The 20,747-nt window shown below is 39.0% G+C and overlaps 1 protein-coding gene across 6 annotated transcripts in view; it reads right to left on the bottom strand.

Annotated features, from left to right (window-relative positions):
- Positions 1-20,747, bottom strand: part of SLC35F1 (solute carrier family 35 member F1) — a 389,817-nt gene that overhangs the window by 55,648 nt on the left and 313,422 nt on the right. For all 6 annotated transcript variants that reach the window (XM_077900929.1, XM_077900939.1, XM_077900949.1 and 3 more), the window contains one exon: positions 18,053-18,180. In XM_077900929.1, coding sequence (XP_077757055.1) covers positions 18,053-18,180 — 128 coding nt within the window. The remainder of the gene's footprint in view (positions 1-18,052; positions 18,181-20,747) is intronic.

Below are 20,747 nucleotides of genomic sequence, written 5' to 3'. Positions count from 1 at the left end.
CCTCCACCCTTATACTGTTCCCTTTGCTTAAAACTCTCTTCCTAGGGATCCCTGGGTGGCGCGGTGGTTTAGCGCCTGCCTTTGGCCCAGGGCGCGATCTTGGAGACCCGGGATCAAGTCCCACGTCGGGCTCCCGGTGCGTGGAGCCTGCTTCTCCCACTGCCTATGTCTCTGCCTTTCTCTCTCTCTCTCTCTCTGTGTAACTATCATAAATAAATAAAAATTAAAAAAAAAAAACCTCTCTTCCTCAAATCTTTGCACAGCTCACTTCCTCATGTTCTGATGGGAGAGGAGGAAATTAAAACTAAGTATAACTTGGAAGAGAAGCTTCATGAGGGCACGAACATGATCTTCTTTATGTTCTATGTCTAGAACTCATAGAAAGGTATATAGCATTATGCTCAATAAATATTTGTTACACATATGGGTGAATAAAACATGGATTGATCCTTCTTTACCCACACATCAAATAAGTCACCGGATCCTGTCATTTTAGGCACCTATCTTTCTCTAGAACCTCTTTACTTGCCCCCTTCTGTCTGCCCCTTCCTTATCAGGCCATGCAAATGAACTCTTTAACTTGCAAATTTCATCATATCATTGCTATTCTAGAAATTCTCAGGATTAAGCCCAAATCCTTAACATGGTTTATAAGTCCCTTTGTGATGTCATCAGCTGCCCCTTCATTCTCTTCTTTGACCATTCCTCCTTCAAACTCCATGTAGAAGCATTTTTAGTTCCTTTAATGTATCATGGGTTCTTCTTGACTCATTTCTTTGCACCTGCTGTTCCTTCTGCCTGGAGTTCCCATGTCCATCTCTCTCACTACCACTTGCCTGGCCCGCTCAGACTTATCTTTCAGAACTCAGTTGAGACAACACTTCCTCCAGGAAGCCCTCTTTGGCTTCTTAAATCCAAATTAAGTGCCCCTTCAGGGGCTCTCATTGATCTTAGTATCACCAAATTGTACTTACTATGGTAAAACCCAATTACCTTTTATAAAGAAAGGAATTTTTCTCCTCCTTGCATTCAGTTTTACTTTCTGAAGAGCTAAATGATGCTTGGTACACAGTAGGGCCCCTTAAATATTTTATTAATTCACTAAAAAGTATTTGCGGAGCATCTACTAGGTGCCTGGCACTATCCTAGGAAATAAGAAATCTAGGTAATGATAAAAAAATTCTCTACCTTTATGGAGTTTGTAATCTTATGTAGGAAGTGACAATCAAATCAAATATATAGTATGCCAATGGAGATAAAAACCATGGAGAAAAATAAAGCAGAGGAGAGGGGAGGGAGTGCCGGGTGGAGCAGGAGATTGCGATTTTAAACAGCGTGGTCAGGGAAAGACTCATTGAGAAGGTGACGTCTGAGCAAGGTCCAGAGGTGCTTATCTCATTGTCTGGCAGGTAAAAGATGCTGAATGATGAAAAATTTCTGCTTCTCTGAACCATTCATGGAGATTTGCTGTCACTGAGGTAACTAGTATTCCCTCAAGCTGCTTATTGAGATGACTTTGGCCAAAGGAGCTGAAGGTGAGCGCTCTGTGCAGTTCCTACTTCCTATATTCATTCTCTGGCCCAGAGGGTGTCACAACTCCTAAAGTGACCACAGAGGCCCCCACTTGATGGCTCTAGAAAATGCTCAGCTACATTCTGTCTTTCTGTTCAAGGGGTCTTGATTTGGAAATGGCCCTTGACCCCAAAGATCTAAATAAGAGGGAGGACAGGAAGGAGGACAGAAATAATTCCTGCTATTTTCTTATACTTTGGTGTTTATGAATTCTCATGGTCTAAGTCTTAAAAAGTCCTAGAAGCTTTTTTTAAAAAAAGATTTAATTAATTAGAGAGAAAAAAAGTAAAAAAAAAAAAAAAAGAGAGAGAGAGAGAGAGAGAAAGCATGCTTAAGCAGGGGGAGGCAGAGGGGGAGAGAGAGAAAGAAGCAGACTCCCCATTAGCTTGGGAGCCTGATACAGGGCTCCATCTCTCGACTTTGAGATCATAACCTGACGAAAAACCAAGAGTGGGGCGCTCAACCAATTGAGTGTCCCAAACAAACCCTTTTTAAATATCTTATTTATTTATTTACTTAGGAGTGTCTTAAGGCACCTCGGAGACTTTTACTGATTTATGTTTTATTAACAAACACACCCCTTCAAAAGTATTGCTAAGGTCAGTAGGTTATGCACGTTTTTTCTTTTTTATAGTGCAAGTACACCCTCCTACTTTAAGCACTTATTACAGGTGAATTTTGTGTAGTGATTGAATCCAAATGAGCACTTCTGTAAGGGCAACCAGTCATGATGCAGGAGTGTTTTCCTGTATGTTTTATCCATGGCAGATCACCAAAGTGGCCTTCTAAGGAGTCCACGTAGGCGGCACTGGGAGCATTGGCATCTTAGTGGCCACGGAGGGGAAACAGATCTTGGGGAGAATCATTTTCTCAAGGAATGGAAACACCAACACAGACAAACCAGGGAAGCTTGTTCTTGTACCCCTGTGTTCCTGGTTCCTTTTGAAGGCCCTCAAAAGGTCAGCACCTTCAAATCTACCTGGGCTGGGGGGTGAATTAAATACTGTCTTCAATTGTATTAGTTTCCTAGTGCTGCTGTAACAAATGACCACAAACTTAGTGGCTTCAAACAATACAAATTCATTATTGTACAGTTCTGGAGGTCAGATGTCCTAAAATCAAGGTGTTCACAGAGCTGTGTACCTTCTGGTAGCTCTGGGTGGGGGGGAATCTCCTTTTTTGTCTTTTTCAGCTTCTAGGGACACCTGCATTCCTCGGTTTGTGCCTTCTTCCTCCATCTTCAAAGCCAAGAGGGTAGAAAATTCAGGTATCTCTCTGACTCTCTGATCTCTGCTTCCATTGCCACATCTTCTCCCACTCTGACTCTGGCTCCTCTATTCAAAGGACCTTTGTGATTATATTTGAGGTCACTCAGATAATCTAGGATAATTTCCTCATTTTAGCTTCATTAATTTAATCACATCTGAGAGTCCCTTTGTCTAATAAAGTAGCATATTATGGGGATTAGAACACTGACATCTTTGGAGGGCCATCGTTTTGCGTACCACAGCTATGTTCATACATAATTAAAGGTGTGCCTTGACAATAAGGAGGATTTTTTTTAAGGGAAAGAAAACTGCCACTTATTGAACAAGGTGTGCAGGTGTTTACATATCTAATCTTCTTTAACATATTGGAATTTGCTCGATCTGGACATGGGTGTCATTCAAGGTAGTCACGCTGGAAGGTCACAGGTGTATTTTAATGAAGTTCTCATTGCTCAAAAACATTTTGAACTTTCTGAAATCACCTTGAGAGCTCTCACTGGAATATCCTTAGTGGAAGTAACTGCTCATTCTTCAAGAGTATGTTTTATTTTTTGGAAAGAACACAAATGCTGGATTAAGCTAGATAATATTTTTGGGATCTAAAGGAAGGATAAATTATAAAGAAATTTGCATGACTTAAAATTGGCTCTGAAGATATGAAGGAAATTCTACAATATTTTGAACAATGGTAGACACATCTAAATAAGTGTACAATAAGAAGCCCTTTGAAGAATAATATTAATTTGAAAGTATAAATTTGGCTATGTTTACTAAACTCCTTTGTTTATAACTTATACAGTAAAATATTATTATTACTTCCAGAACATTTTTATTTGAAAAGAAAGAGAATTCTTATATAGAAAGATGTTTCTAATGAAACCATTTGGTGTTTGCTGACTCTTAATTCTCATGTTACACTGTCTAATTAGGGAAGCTACTTCTTGCAAACTAGCTCTTTTCAAGTCCATTATCTTTTCATATTGTATCCCCTAATTAAATCCTTTATAGGATATAGGATTGTTTTTTAAATGAACCCAAACTAGATCACTGGTTTAAAAAATTCTCAACTCTTGTTAACCAATACATAAAATCTTTTACTCTCTCTTTTATTTTATTAATAATCTTTAATGTTCCAAGAAACCAGGGAAGTAATTACCTGGAGAAAACTATGAGAAATTATCAATAATGCTATTTATAGAATTTTGCTTAGAGAAAGGCAGGGAGGATGATTTGAAATAAAAACATGATTAAACTTCTATCAAAAGATTTCATATGTATAAAAATCACTTAAAGGCCAAATGAACACATTTGGGCAATGAGCATACCTTAATTGGCAGGATTTTAAAGCATTGCTAATTGGAACACTTTTAAAAAAAAAATAAAGATTTTATTTATTTGACAGCAAGAGAGGGAGCACAAGCAGGGGGAGCAGCAGGCAGAGGGAGAAGGAGAAGCGGGGTCCCCACTGCACAGAGAGCCTGATGCAGGGCTTGATCCCAGGACCCCAGGATCATGACCTGAGCCCAAGGCAGATGCTTAACTGGCTAAGCCACCCAGGTGCCCCAAGGAATACTTTTTTTTTTTTTCTAATTAAGTATAGCTGATAAACATCCTTAAATTACTTTCAAGTGTACAACACAGTGAATCATATTCTATACATAAAGTACAATTCTATACATAAAGCTCACTCCGGTATGTATAGTCACCATACAACATTATTACAATATTACTGACTATATCCCCAGTCCATACTTTTAATCCTGTGACTTATTTATTTTATAACTGGAATTTTGTATCTCTCAATCCTCTTTACCTATTTTTTTTCTTTTATTTATTTATGATAGTCACACAGAGAGAAAGAGAGAGGCAGAGACACAGGCAGAGGGAGAAGCAGGCTCCATGCACCGGGAGCCCGACGTGGGATTTGATCCCGGGTCCCCAGGATCGCGCCCTGGGCCAAAGGCAGGCGCCAAACCGCTGTGCCACCCAGGGATCCCCCTCTTTACCTATTTAACACATCACCCAACCTCCTCCCCTTTGGCAACCACTGGTTGGTTCTCTGTATTTATGATTCTGGTTCTGTTTTTTTTTTTTTTTTCATTTGTTTGTTTATTTGTTTTGTATTTTAGGGTCCACATATAAATGAAAGCACATAGTATTTGTCTTTCTCTGTCTGACTTATTTCACTTAGCATAATACCCTTGAGATCCATACATGTCGCAGGTAGCAAGATCTCACTTTTTTATGGGTAAGTAATATTCCAGTGTTCGTGTGTGTGTGTGTGTGTGTGTATCACATCTTCTTTATCTATTCACCTATTGATAGACACTTACATCACTTCTATATTGTGGCTATGGTAAATAATGCTGTGGTGAACATAATGATGCATATATCTTTCCAAATCAATGTTTTTGTTTTCTTTGGGTAGATGTCCAGTAGTAGAACTACTGAATCATACTGGAACATTCTGACTTTCAAACATTTAATTAGTTAGTTTCTATTAAGACTTAGAAGTCATAAATTTCCAAAGTAAAGAAAACTTTGAGTTTTGAAATTTTATTTACTTGGACATTAGAAGATTTTGTTTTATTACTATGCTGTCTCAGTCTCATTTTCTCCATCTCTCTTTTCCCTTTTGCACATACAGACACACACACACATTTAGAGGTGCTCACTAAATCTATTGCAAGTCCCTACTTACATGAATGGGAACACTGATTAAACGTGTCCATTTGCCCATAATTTCACTGATTGTATAGAGGGCATGTACATTTGGAAGGTGTAAGGCAGTCAGCGGTTAACAGATTAATCTGTGGAGCACAGAGACAGACCTTGGGATATCCAAGGCTGGGCCACCTGTATCTTCCCTCTGCCCTGTTCACTCTTATCCACCAAATACACCAGGCTAGGCATTTTGGCCACTAACTCTGAAAATACAAATCCTTGTGTGCAGTATAATATTGGACTAAGGAGTGTTTCGTCTTTCACAAACTCAGTGTATGGAAAGAATACCTATAGAAACAAATATAGTTACTGCTCATGGTCCAAAACGGCTTCTAAGAAATCATTTATAAGAAATACCTTGTACATTTCCCAGTGTGTTAAAAATATAAAATCATTTACAAAAATTTATTTGGAAACAGTATTTCAGGAACGTGTTCATTGCAAAAAAAAAAAAAAAAAGATGGTGCATCTGTACCACAGAAGAAAATTTCCTTGATTTTTTTACATGTTCAGCAGCAGCATTCCATGGTTTTAAGGTTTGTTTAGCCCCTGGTACTGTGAAAACATGATTCCAAGTAGGACACTACCGTATTTGCTTGTGCAATTTCCCTTGATATTTTCACTCCCAAACAGAGTGGGCTGGAAGAATTTTGTTTGGAACCAGGAGCGATCTCATTAATCTTTATGAGATTTCACCTCTATTGACTGGCAAATGGTCTTACATGAGGTAACACAGTAATCAATCAGTGGCAAAGCTAATTGGAATGTGGGTTTCCTAACATTTGCCTTGTGTCTCAAGCAAGGTCTTCCACCTACATCAGTTTGTGTGCAACTGTACAATTTTTCATTGTCAATTTGCTGTCCAAGAGTGAGAGTGTGTGAGAGGATGGACTGGTTTGGGTGACAGGTGTCTTTTTAATTTTTTTCCTAAATTGGATCAATGGAAAGAACACACCAAGTGGAAGATATGTGAATAAAAGGGAGGTGGTATCTTTTGAGCACCTACCACATGTTGGAGGCATGGCTATAGGAGTGGGTGTCCTAGCTTGGCTGACTAACTGTCACACCAATCTCAGACAAGTCTGGGAATGCTGGAAGACCAGTGAAAGTTCCACCTGCAGGAAGGATGGAGAAACTTGACTGAGGAAGGTGTCGGAGGTGGTGGCAGGATCAGAACAATATGATGTGCTATTGTTTGTGCCACTATTTTTGCCTCAGGCTGTGGGGAAACAAGGACCACTGCACCTGATGTCACATTTGCATACCTAGGACCACACCAGAAGGCAGGTTTTCTAAATTCTTAGAAGCAGGAAAACTGATGTTCAGACAGAAAGCAAACGTACAAGGGGTTCTCACTTATTTATAACCTGTCTACATGAACCATTGGAGCTGACAATCACCAGGGAACCAAGTGGCCCTGCCTTGCTGTGGGATTCACGCTGTCAGTAAAGTCTAGGTTTATAGATCCCACCAAATGTCTACTCTGGAGAGTCCTTTCTGTCACTGTGGATTCAGCCCCTCCTCTCTGTAATATAGCTCCATTTTATTACTGTTCACTCTACACTGGAATCTGTGTATACATCTGTATTCCAGAAAAACAGGATAAAGTTTTTTGGAAATTCAATTTCCCATCCATTCAATCATGCCCCATACAGCCTTCTACCCATTAAACGGAGCCATGAGGAAAAAGAGAGCATGTCTTAGGTCCTTTATAGAACAGAGAGGTCATTCATCAGCTTTCAAACACCAAGCTGCCTTTCCTGACTTCTTCAGTAAAGAAAGGTCTAGAGCCAGCTTCAATGACAGAGAAGGGATAAATTCTGTAATTCTTCTACCACCATATCAAGAATTAATATTGCCAATGACATCAGAGTGTCTTCCAGAATGTGGGAGGTTGCTCTTTCCTACCTAAGGACCCAACCAGGAGGCCTGGTGTCCTGGAAGGAGGATGTGACACAAGGAAGTCCATGCTAGAGAGAAGATGGAGGGACATGTTTGTCTCTCCCACCATGGACTGTGGGAAGAGGAAAGGAAATTAACATCGGAGAAGTGAGCGCTGAGTCACGTGTGCCCAGAGGTGCCCTCTCTGGATTAAAGTCCCAGGGGGAGAGAGAAGGCTAGATAGAAAGGAAGCAAGCAAAGTGCTGGTTTCCTTTTGGGATGGCCACACCAACCTGAAGAGGCCACATCAGAGAACAATGAGAGGTAAAGTGTCATTGGCAGAGAGCACTCTAGTTCCCCAGAATCCTTTTTGGCTCCTGTTTTGCCAGACGTCTGAGTGCTCTGCAAAGGGGTGCAGGCTGGCTTACCTGGGGTTGGGTAAGGGGTTTCAAGTGGCAGGGGCCAACAAATACCTGGAGGCCACAGCATCAAGGAGCACCAGAGGGCCAGTCAGCAAGGAGAGGGAGACCACGGGTGGCAGAGTGAACATCAGAGCGCCAGGCCCAGAATAGGGGCAGGAGCTCCATATCTAGCAAGTGCACACCCAACAACAGGAGGATTGTCCTACAGTGGAGAGCAGCCAAAGGACCAACATAGTCCCAAGGTCACACTACAGACCCACCCACACACCATCTCAGAAGTGAGTATGGAGGAAGGGACTTCTGAGAGGCTGAGCATTTGTCCAAAAGCCGCTGAACTATTCATAGAAAATTTGTAACTGGAAGAAATTAGTAATTTTTATATCAGATCAGACCTTTCCCTCTACCTACTGCTATTCAGCCAGTTTGTGGGCATTTTCGGGGAAGGTTCACTAGAAATATTTGATAAACTGTAGGATATAAAGAAGGTGTAGATGTCTTGAACATCTAAGTATAGCATTACTGAATCTGTATCGAGGCAATGCCTGTAACAATTGAGCTTCCTGAGAGCTGGGACAGTTTTTCATCATCCTTACATCCCCAGAGCATAGTAGAATACTCAAAAGGTGTTTAGAATTCCATATCTGAGTCCTGTGTGAATAAATGAGCTTACTGATGATAAAACTACTAAAGGTCACTGTGTTGTCTTACCCCATATACAACTCACCTTTAGAAATTCATCCTTTCATTTATTAACTTACTTATTCAAATATTACATACATTTTTGGCATCTATGCATACATGACCTTGTGAAGGAAACAAAGATGAACTGTTTGTTCATTTATTCAAGCACCAGAAATTTATTCAGTGCTTACTGTGTACCAGGTACACAAGTCCCACCTTCAAGGTCCTTACAGATAGGCAGGAGGGAGGAAGTATGTAAAAAAAAAAAAAAAAAAAAAAAAAACTATCATGAAAAGTAGGAAATGACAGTGACCATAAGAAAAGTGAAGATAAAGAAACAGAGTAAAGACTGGATCCAGGGCTTGTTTTCCTGTCCTCCAAGCACTGTTGTTACAGAGTACAGTGGAAAGGAGGGAGAGAGGTGCTCCTCTTCCTTTCCAATGGCTTTACCTCTGGCATCTGGGGGAGCAGCCCATGGGCTTTGAGTCAACGGAAGTAGAATATGAAAGCTTTCCTATGTAGAAGGCGGTTCTATAGAACACATTTAGACAGGCTTGGGCGGGGGAGCACCTGAGTGGCTCAGTCAGTTAAACATCTGACTTCAGCTCAGGTCATGATCCAGGATCAAGTCCCACATTGGGCTCCCTGCTCAGCAGCGAGTCTGCTTGTCCCTCTGCGTCTGTCCCAGTCCCCTGCTCATGCTCTCTATTCCTCTCTCTCTTAAATGAATAAATAAAAATCTCAAAAAAAAAAAAAAAAGACAAAAAAAGAATGGGGATGCCTGGGTGGCTCAGTGGTTGAGCATCTGCCTTTGGTTCAGATCATGATCCTGGAGTCCCGGAATCAAGTCCTGCATTGGGCTCCCTGCAGGGAGCCTGCTTCTCCCTCTGCCTATGTCTCTGCCTCTTTCTGTGTCTCTCATGAATAAATAGATAAAATCTTTTTTTAAAAAAACAAAGACAGGCTTAGGGATGGGCATAGTAATGGAACTAAGGAGAGGCTGAAGATAGTTTTTGTATGTTCCTTTGATGATAAGCAAGGGCCTATATTCTCTCTCAGGATAAAAGGCTGACAGATAACCTGCAGTGCTCAATCAAATATTTAGATTTGAACTGCTACATATTTAAGTTATTTCTACAACCATGAGAATAAAAAATCCAGATCTAAGAAATCTGAAAGACATTCAGAATATCATATTCCCTTTAAGGGTAAGAACTTTGTCTGCTTTAAAAGCTTTGCTTTTTCAATGTACTTTAAAATATCTCTGGAATGGTCACAAACTGCCTCAGTCCTGCACCAGGGAAAGATAAAAATAGCAAGGGTAAAGAAGGAATTACAGTCTTAAAGCTGAGCTCGTAATCGTAAACTCAAGCCCATGGACCTGTTTCTAATGTGCATAGGTGGGTTTTTTCTCTAGGCTCATCTGCACTGGTGGAAATGCAAGGTGGCTACAAATAAGAAGTTTGGTGATTTTTCTCTCATGTATCATAACTTCTTGACTATGATACTATGGGTACATGACCCCTGGGGAGGAGTGGTACCTCTCTCCTGTCTCCACTAAGCAACACATACTTTCTTCATCACACTACTATATTGTATCCTACCTGGTAACATAGATGCCCTCTGTCCCACAGCAGGGCTTGGGTCTGGTCAGGAGTTGTATCTCCAGCCCCTAGCTGCAGCACTGGCATTTTTAAATTAATAAACACATCTGTAGCACAAGTCTATTCATACGGCTTAAAATGTAGACATAATAAGGTACAAACTACCCAGCCTTCCTCTGTATTTGATTTATTTAACTCATAACCTACTGAAAATTGACAAAGAGAAGACCCAGAAAGGCCTGAGAATTATGTCAAGCAATGAGGAAAAACTGTTGGATGTGTAAGTCATGTCATATTGTGTATGTTACCTGTAGATGTTGGATGTGTATGCCTTGTAGAATTTGTACTCACGATTGCATAGCACACTGTGCATTGGGGAGGCTGGCTTGCATTCTGCATCAACCTGCCCTAACATGCCTGAGTCAGAGGAGCAGGACAGAAAGAAAATAACCAGGGCCAGAGGGATTTCTTTCTTGTCCTTTGCTCCTGACGGAAACTACCTGAAGAATGGAAAGTGCTCTGAGGAGGAGGTGTGTTAGAGGTACAGACCCCACAGCATGGTTATCAGCAAGAGTACTGCAAATCGTTTCCACCGTGAGGTAATTTTAGTTACCAAATACCACGTTTGAAGAGACCAGCTTTCTTCTTATTTCACAGAAGCACTAGTTTCATCTGTTTGCATTTTAGTACTACATGGGTGAAAAAAGATGGATAATCTTTAGGCGAGAAGTTGTAAAGCTGATATTTCTACTGAAATGGTTCATATAGCACAGTTATAAAAATAGCATAGCTTTTAGAATTTATCCAAATGTCATTGCTAATCTACCTCAAAGTCACAGGCACAATGTATTCATTCCCTACAAGTCAACAAATACAAATTCACAAATGTGTCTTTAGAATACAATCCTTATAAATCCTTATAAATCTCTTCATTTTCTAATAAAGGAAACAGTTGGATTTCTTCAATGTCTCTTCTCCATCATCTTTTTCCTTAATATGTTATCTCTTTTGCCATTGTTAACTTTCTTGAGCTTCCAACTATAAAGGCAAAGTTAAAAAAAAAAGTCCCCCCCAAAGATGTTCAACATTATTAGCCCCTAGGGATCTACAAATTAAAACCATAATGAAATATCACTATGTATGTTTTAGAATGGCTAAAATAAAAGATAATAACACCAAATACTGGTGAGGCTAGGGAACAACTGGGTCTCTCATTCATTGCTGCTCGGAATGTAAAATGGTACAGCTGTCCTGGAAAGCTGTTTGCCAGTTTGTAAAACCAAACAGGCACTTTCCATATGATCCAGCAATTGTACTTTTGAGCATTTATCCCAGAGAAATGAAATCTTATGTTAACACAAAAAACTTGCAAATGGATGTTCATAACACTTTTATCTGTAAAAGCCCAAGGTGGAAACAACCCAAATGTCTTTCCACAGGTGGATGGTTAAACATACTCCAGTACTTCTAGACCATGGACTATTAGACAGCAATACAAAGGAATAGAGTATTGATATATGTAACACCCTGGATGCACTTAAAGATGTTATGTTAAATAAATGAGGTAACACAGGGAGTTCTGCTGTGGGAATGGGGCAGTTCTGTATTCTGACTGTGGTAGCGTTTAGACAAATTTACACGTGAGATCAAATGATACAGAACTACACACCATGCACACTTGATGGAAGGAAAAGGGGTAGAAAACTGAAAAAGGTCTGTAGTCTAGTTAACAGTATTGTAATAATATCAATATCCTGGTTTTGGCATTACACTAAAGTCATATAAAATGTCACCATTGGGGAAATTTGCATAAATGGTGCAAACAACTCTATATTTTTGTAATTCTCTGTGTCTATAATCATTTCAAAAATATATATTTCCAAAAAAAAAAAAAAGAAAGGAAAAAACATTTTTCCTCTTAAGTTTCATGTATCAGTTGTTTGTGATCTCTAACCCTAAATTTGGTGAATAGGCCAATAGGAAGAAAAAGCAAGGAGAGGCTCTTTCTGTCTTTTTGTTTTACATCTCTGTTTTTAAGAGAATCATGAAACACAAGTATTTGGTGCTGTCCAACAATTAGTGAAGATTGTCTTTGTGAATTGTCTGTTGACTTGTAGGGAATGTATACATTATCCAATTAGTGAAGAAGTGCTTTGAAAAAGGGTTACTGGGTTGCATCTTAACATTTCTTTCCTCAAACTTTCATGGCTCTCTTTTACTTATAAAATTAAGTCACACTCTTCATACTGACATTGAAAATCTCCTACAGTATGGCCCCAATTTAACTTTTCAGCTGCATCTTCCTCTATTGCTTTAAGAGAATCTATTGCTTCAATCTGTTCTCTACGCCAGAGCCCGAGTTTTCCTTAAAACTCAAATTTGGCTTCCCATGGCACTTAGCCTAAAGACTCAAACCTCTGATCTGGCCATTAAGACTCATAGTGTCTGGTCCCTGACTCCTTTTCCAGGTCATCTTGTACCACTCTTCTTTCTCTATGCCCAGCCAAATGACCTCTCCTTGTCATAGTCCTTCCTATGCAGGGCCTTAAGTACATTTGTCTTCTTTGCTTGAATCTCTTTCCACTCATCTTTAAGATTTCAGCTCCACTGTCAATTCTTTGGGAAAATCTTACCCAACCCCCTAGTTGAGGTCAAGTTGTTTTGAGAACTGATCTCACAGAACTGTGTTCCTTTTCTTTAGAACATCTATCCGTCATTATAACTATACTTCCATCCATTTGATTATTTGACTGAAAGCTCCATGAAAATATAGATAGTATCTATTTCTGCTTGCAACTTTGTTCACCACTTAATACAATGTCTTGAATGTAGATGTAGTCAGTAATCATTTTTTAAGTGACTGGATGAATCAAACTAGAATAATTGCTCTCCAGTCACATTCATTGGGTTTCCTGCCCCCATGCTTCTGTCATGCTCTTCCTTCCATGTGCAAAGCTATACCCCACATTTTATCCTCTCTATGTCTTATCCAATATTATAGACTCATATGAATGGATACCTTCTTGCCTTTGGAAATAAACATTGTCTCTGCCTCTGGAAACTGTAGCACTTAGGCATCTGTTTTCTTGCCATACTTGGTGTTGCTATCAATAGACCTTGCTTCTTGCTCTTTATCAATTCCTATGTTTCTGGAGGGCAAGGCTTATTCATTTCACTTTAAATCACCTGCAATAACTAGCTCATTTCTCAGATGCTTAATTAATATATTTTCCTTATTGATTAATATGAGTAAAAGTTAATGGCAGAGCCTATATTAGAAGCTGAATTGATTTTTATAGAAATAAAGGGAATTTATATAGAAATAAAGGGAACTTGTTAGCTCCACTGATTTGCAATGAGTAAACAAAATTAAATTACTAAACAGCAGCACATACATGGTTCCCAGAGCAAACGCCTTCTGTTCTGACCAATTATTATTATTTAATAGGTTTATTTGTTGTAGGTGGCAAAGTAATTCTAGAAATGTTAGAATCAGTTTTTTTCTTCCAATGGATAGTCTTTCCTCCTTTATCGAATATTAGTTGACCATAAAGTTCAGGGTCCACTTCTGGGTTCTCTATTCTGTTCCATTGATCTATGTGTCTGCTTTTGTGCCAGTACCACACTGTCTTGATGACCACAGCTTTGTAGTACAACCTGAAATCTGGCATTGTGATGCCCCCAGATATGGTTTTCTTTTTTAAAATTCCCCTGGCTATTCGGGGTCTTTTCTGATTCCACACAAATCTTAAAATAATTTGTTCTAACTCTGAAGAAAGTCCATGGTATTTTGATAGGGATTGCATTAAACGTGTATATTGCCCTGGGTAACATTGACATTTTCACAATATTAATTCTGCCAATCCAGGAGCATGGAATATTTTTCCATCTCTTTGTATCTTCCTCAATTTCTTTCAGAAGTGTTCTATAGTTTTTAGGGTATAGATCCTTTACCTCTTTGGTTAGGTTTATTCCTAGGTATCTTATGCTTTTGGGTGCAATTGTAAATGGGATTGACTCCTTAATTTCTCTTTCTTCAGTCTCATTGTTAGTGTATAGAAATGCCATTGATTTCTGGGCATTGATTTTGTATCCTGCCACGCTACCAAACTGCTGTATGAGTTCTAGCAATCTTGGGGTGGAGGCTTTTGGGTTTTCTATGTAGAGTATTATGTCATCGGTGAAGAGGGAGAGTTTGACTTCTTCTTTGCCAATTTGAATGCCCCTCAGTCTCTTCAATAAATGGTGCTGGGAAAATTGTACATCCACATGCAGAAGAATGAAACTAGACCACTCTCTTTCACCATACACAAAGATAAACTCAAAATGGATGAAAGATCTAAATGTGAGACAAGATTCCATCAAAATCCTAGAGGAGAACACAGGCAACACCCTTTTTGAACTTGGCCACAGTAACTTCTTGCAAGATACATCCACAAAGGCAAAAGAAACAAAAGCAAAAATGAACTACTGGGACTTCATCAAGATAAGAAGCTTTTGCACAGCAAAGGATACAGTCAACAAAACTAAAAGACAACCTACAGAATGGGAGAAGATATTTGCAAATAACGTATCAGATAAAGGGCTAGTTTCCAAGATCTATAAAGAACTTCTTAAACTCAACACCAAAGAAACAAACAATCCAATCATGAAATGGGCAAAAGACATGAAGAGAAATCTCACAGAGGAAGACATAGACATGGCCAACATGCACATGAGAAAATGCTCTGCATCACTTGCCATCAGGGAAATACAAATCAAAACCACAATGAGATACCACCTCACACCAGTGAGAATGGGGAAAATTAACAAGGCAGGAAACCACAAATGTTGGAGAGGATGCGGAGAAAAGGGAACCCTCTTACACTTGGTGGGAATGTGAACTGGTGCAGCCACTCTGGAAAACTGTGTGGAGGTTCCTCAAAGAGTTAAAAATAGACCTGCCCTATGACCCAGGAATTGTACTGTTGGGGATTTACCCCAAAGATTCAGATGCAATGAAACGCCAGGACACCTGCACCCCGATGTTTCTAGCAGCAATGTCCACAATAGCCAAACTGTGGAAGGAGCCTTGGTGTCCATCGAAACATGAATGGATAAAGAAGATGTGGTTTATGTATACAATGGGATATTCCTCAGTCATTAGAAATGACAAATACCCACCATTTGCTTCAACGTGGATGGAACTGGAGGGTATTATGCTGAGTGAAGTGAGTCAATCGGAGAAGGACAAACATTATATGTTCTCATTCATTTGGGGAATATAAATAATAGTGAAAGGGAATATAAGGGAAGGGAGAAGAAATGTGTGGGAAATATCAGAAAGGGAGACAGAACATAAAGACTTCTAACTCTGGGAAATGAACTAGGGGTGGTGGAAGGGGAGGAGGGCGGGGGGTGGGGATGAGTGGGTGACACGCACTGAGGGGGACACTTGATGGGATGAGCACTGGGTGTTATTCTGTATGTTGGTAAATTGAACACCAATAAATAATTAATTTATTTAAAAAAAAAGAAATCCTAAGGTGGCACAAAAAGAAAAAAAAAAGAATCATTTTTTTTTTTTAATTTTACTTTCCACTATTTCTTGCTCAGTAAATTACAATGAAGACCAACTGGTATCTCAGTAGAATTATTATTTTCCTTTCTCACCATAGAATTAAAATAAACCTTTTCATAAAATGGAACATTAAATTAGGCATTGAACAGCTAATTTGAGAGAAGTAGCAAGATGGATTAGGATGGTGGTGTATGCCATGGGTTGAGCCAGTCATACCAGGGGACCAGCCTTAAGAATTAATTGCTACTGTTCAGAAAAAATTGAAAAAAATTTTTGGAAAAAGCTTCATAGAACCTAAGAAACCAATAATTGGTTGTGACTTGTCAATGCTTATAAGAAAAAAAACCAAAAACAAAAGACAAAAGTATTTTCAAAGAAGGAAGTCTCTTCCTCACTCTCCCCTACACTCATTCATAGTTTTTAGCTCCGGGCTAATGGGCTCAGTTCTGCCACAAAGCTAATATTTGTCTCTTCCTTCTCCTACCATATCTGTGTAGACATCCTGGAGGCCTCTACATTTAGGTAAAGAACTGCTGGGAATTTCTGTCCCCCAAATAGTGGAAATCAATGCAATTGCATTAACTTCTTTAAACATTTATTGAGTACCTGGCATGTGCTAAGTTTTCTACTAGGCACAAGAGATGCAAAGGTGAACAAGAAATCACCCTTGCTGTGAAAGTACTCACAGTAGGGTGGAGTAGGTGGGCATATTCAAACATCATTCTTAGGTAATACAGACTGTGTAGACAGAGCTAACAAAGTGCCATGGGAGCACAGAAGAGAGAGATATGTTTTGTCATGGGGCTCATTGCAGTGAGGGAGAGTGAAGCTGAGTGTGGAGGTGCTGCAGCAGATTTCCCAGTATCCATTCACCTCTCCTCTCTGCAGCAGGTGACAGGTATATGATTAGTGGGGTTGATCTCATCCTGACTCCATGAGTGAGTGCTGACTGGTGAGCCAGTGATCCTCAAGCAAGGATGGGACCTTCCTGCCAGAGGGCATTTGGTTGTTACAAGGTTGAAAAAGATGTTGTTGGCATTAAGTGGACAAGGGCTAGGAATATTAAATGACCAATAGAGTAGGAAAGGGACCTAAATCATGAAAAATTGTCTCACCTCAGATGCCAATAGTATTCCTATTGAAAAACCTAAGTCCAAATCAATCAGAAATCTCATCCTGTATTGGGTTGAGGACTCCAATTTATTTTTATTTTTATTTTTATTATTTTTTTTGAGGAGTTCAATTTTTATGCCAATTAGCTCACAATCTTCCCATACTGTCATTGTGGTCCAATCAGAATGGAGCTCTGGACTTTTCTTCAGTGGGTATAGACAAGCATCTTTGCTATCTCTCATTGGGCATGTAAGAAGCCTGTAGCCCCATCTAATTCCAGCTTAGACAGCTTCCCAATTCAATCTATATAACCTAAATATGTTTAGGTGATTGGTTTGCCTGTTTGATTCTTCATTTTTGTTATTGTTGTTTCTTAGCAAATTATTAGAATGTCAGGAATGTTGTTGTGGTATCAAGTCTAAGTAAGACATAATATACACGAATAATATTTTGTCTTCATCCCAGAGCATTGGGTATAAAATTCACAATATTGCCATAAAAGGAGAAATGGAAGTGAAACAAAAATGGTCAAGCTTATTATTTATGGTGTAATGAAGAATGTAAATGGCATCTGGTGAAAATCGTGAAAATCTAAATTTAAACTTGTGTAATTGTGTGTGTGTGTACAGGCATGTGCATAAAAGAAAATGAGAGGGAGGAAGGGAGGACAGTGGATGTCTTCATAAATAACACTATTTAGGAATTTATATCTTGTTCTTTTAGGAAAAATTCTGTCCCTTCAGGCTGCAAAATCTCCTCATTAAAGAAAGCTTAAAGAAAAGATTATTAAGCACCTTGATTACTTAGTCAAAGTCCATTAACATGTTCTAAAATGTTATAAATTGTGTTTAAAATAGCTGTTTTTATGCTTATTAATAACTCTCCTACTGATGACATATGATTGGTTGATAGTTTCCATAGCTAGAAAATATTTTCCTACATTGTCAATAGTTACAGTCTATTATGAACAAAGAGGAGAAAGACATCCAAATACATTTGAATTAAGAAAAATTAATAAGAAAAAAAAAAAAAAAAAGAAAAATTAATAAGACAGAGAAATAAAGCTTTAGTTTTTATTTTTATTTTTTTAAGCTTTAGTTTTTATACACTCAATTTCCCTCTTGTTGTAAAACCTATAGAATATTTAGATTCCCAGGTGACTAAACTGAAAGTAATCTACATCTGGAAACTAAGGAGGTTGAGAAGGATAAAAAAAACCACTAGTACCTGGATACTGGTCAGAGTCGTATACTGGTAGGCCTTGACCACCAGGTAATTTGCTTCCAGGTCAATGAGTCCCAGGATCATATACTTCCACCATCTTCGTCGTAAAATTGCCAGGAGGTTTTCTTCTCCTACGTTATGAAAGCGAGAAGTGGGTTAGGTACTGAATACATAATAAACTATATATTTAAAAGGATTCTAAAATATTGTTGTACTATATATTTTTTACTGTTCCTTAACAAATGTTTAATTAAACAAATGAATTGTGTCAAAGATTGACATGCTTTTACTTAGCTAATAGTCTTTATTGTAGATTTTGGCCTTTCAAGTTGGTTTCTATGCCAGAGTAAGACTGAGCAGGTTTTTAGTTCACCATGAAAGGCATTTTCTCATTAACATGTGACGAAAAAAAATTATGCATGTAAAAATAAAAAGAAAGATATGACAGAAAGACTGCATAAACACACATAAAGTCCAAATTATTCTAAACTTAAGAGTTGTGGTAAAATAGAAAGAAATGTAATGAGGGTAGTCCAATGGGCAAAAGCCTATGCTTGACAGCAGATCTGCAGTGAGACTCCAAGATGCCATCCTGAGCCCTTGCTCAATCTTGAACGTTACAACACTTTAAACATTCTACTCTGGTGGTGTGTGGGTGACGGGAAAAGAAAGGAAGTAGGGGGTTAGTCTCAGATGGACAAGAACCATAGGACCATGGTCTCAATATTGCCCCACACCATCATCTTCACCATCTTGCCTCTTAAGCTTATATAGCATCAGAACCGATTTTGAATCCCTTTTTTTTATCCATATCTTTACATATTTTAAGCTTGAAATAAATCTCATTTCTCAAGGGGAATTCATGATTGTTAATAATAATAGCTCTTTGGAGCCAACCTGTGCGGTGTTTATAGAGGATCCAGAATACGCAGAAACCCTGAAAGAAGGGTGACTGTATTCATTATGTACTGCTGCATGACAAATTATCCTAAAACACTGCTGCTTAAAACAACAAATGTTTATTATCTCATAGTTTTGTGGGTCAAGGATCTAGACACAGCTTAAGTGAAACAGGTTCTGTTTCAAGGTCTCTCAAGAAGTTGCAGCTAAATTGTCAGCCATGGATGTGGTCACATCTGAAGTATTGACCAGGGTGGGATCTGCTTCTAAGCTCACTCAGCATGGCTATTGGCAGGTCCCAGTTCTCACCAGAGAGGCCTGCCTGAAAACATGGATGTTGGTTTCAGCCAGAATAAGCAATGAGAGAGAAAGAGGAAGATGATAGATAGATAGATGATAGATAGATGATAGATAGATAGATAGATAGATAGATAGATAGATAGATAGATATAATAGACGGAGATGGAAACTATAACCTCTTTTATAACCTATTATCAGAAATGGGAACTCTCCCTTATTCTCTTCTTTAGAAGAGGGTTAATAAATTCAACCCACATTCAAGGGAAAGAATTTTGTAAGGATGTGAATACCAGGAGGCAGAGATAACTGGAGCCCATCTTGGAAGTTGGCTACCCAGTGACACACACCATTAGTACTATGGCTGTGCTTAAGCTGGTCTGCAAGAACCTTAACAGATTCCACATCCTCACCTGTCTCTGAGGCATTCTCAGAACTTTGGACTCCTAATTTCTACCCCTGGCCTTACTCCAGTGGCCATGACAGGAGGTGAAGGCTTTGTCAACCTTATGGAGACTTGTAAAGCAAAGCTTTCCAGCTGCAACAAGAAGGGAGAGGTCTCGGGACCTTCTGTAGCTAATCCAGTTTTCAAGCTTCTTTTGGATGCCACACTTTTCATATCCTTTGCTCCACGTACACTAAAAATCTCTCTGACTCAGTGAATTGCTAATTCCTGTTCATCCTTCAAAATTTAGCTATTCTCTGTCATTTTGTCTGATGCCATTGCCCCTGGGCAATGTTTATCCAGCTCTGTATTGTCCTTTCATATGAACGTGATTACTTAGCAATTGTCTCTTCACTAAACTGGGAGTTTGGGGATGATAAGACATCAATGTCTTACTCATACATGTATCCATAGTTCTTAGTATACTGACATATAGTAAGGATTAGCTAAGTGTCTTGGAATGAGTAAATAATTGAACTGAAAAAAACATGAAGAGCTAGTTCTCTGAATATGTCAAGAGTCAGCTCTAGAATATGAGTCACACTTCTCGGTGTTTTGCACTGAGATTCATAGCTGGTGGGTGTGATCCCTAAGGTTATTTCTTTACAGCCAGCTCATTTTGGCAATGCCCCTGCACAGCATTTCTGCCTTTCTTACTTGCCTTTGCATCTGATCAATCAACAGACCTTTCATTATTTATCTTGTAAATTAGTTATTTGTAACCTGATTGAATAGTCATGTCTTCTTGAGAGATTTTTAAAAATCTCAATGTCTGGGAACAGCCGCCCAAAATTCTGATGTGATTGGCTTTGGGTGGAGTCTGGGCATTGGGTTGAGGATCAAATCTTTGACTTTCAAATGACTGATGTCCAATGGTTATCCTCAGGATGACCTGAAGTAGGAATTCCAAAGAGATATAACCACAGAGTACTGAAGGCTCTTCATACAAAAGAAACATCTGCACATCTGTCCTGAAGTATGCTTTCCCTTGTCTTGTACCTGGGTTTTTTCTTGTGCTGATTCGTCTACTTAGACTATTCTTCCTTCAGTCTCTAA

This window comes from Canis aureus, chromosome 1 (genome assembly GCF_053574225.1).
Source record: "Canis aureus isolate CA01 chromosome 1, VMU_Caureus_v.1.0, whole genome shotgun sequence".
Classification (NCBI taxonomy): Eukaryota; Metazoa; Chordata; class Mammalia; order Carnivora; family Canidae; genus Canis; species Canis aureus.
This window is presented reverse-complemented; position numbering and strand designations above follow the sequence as displayed.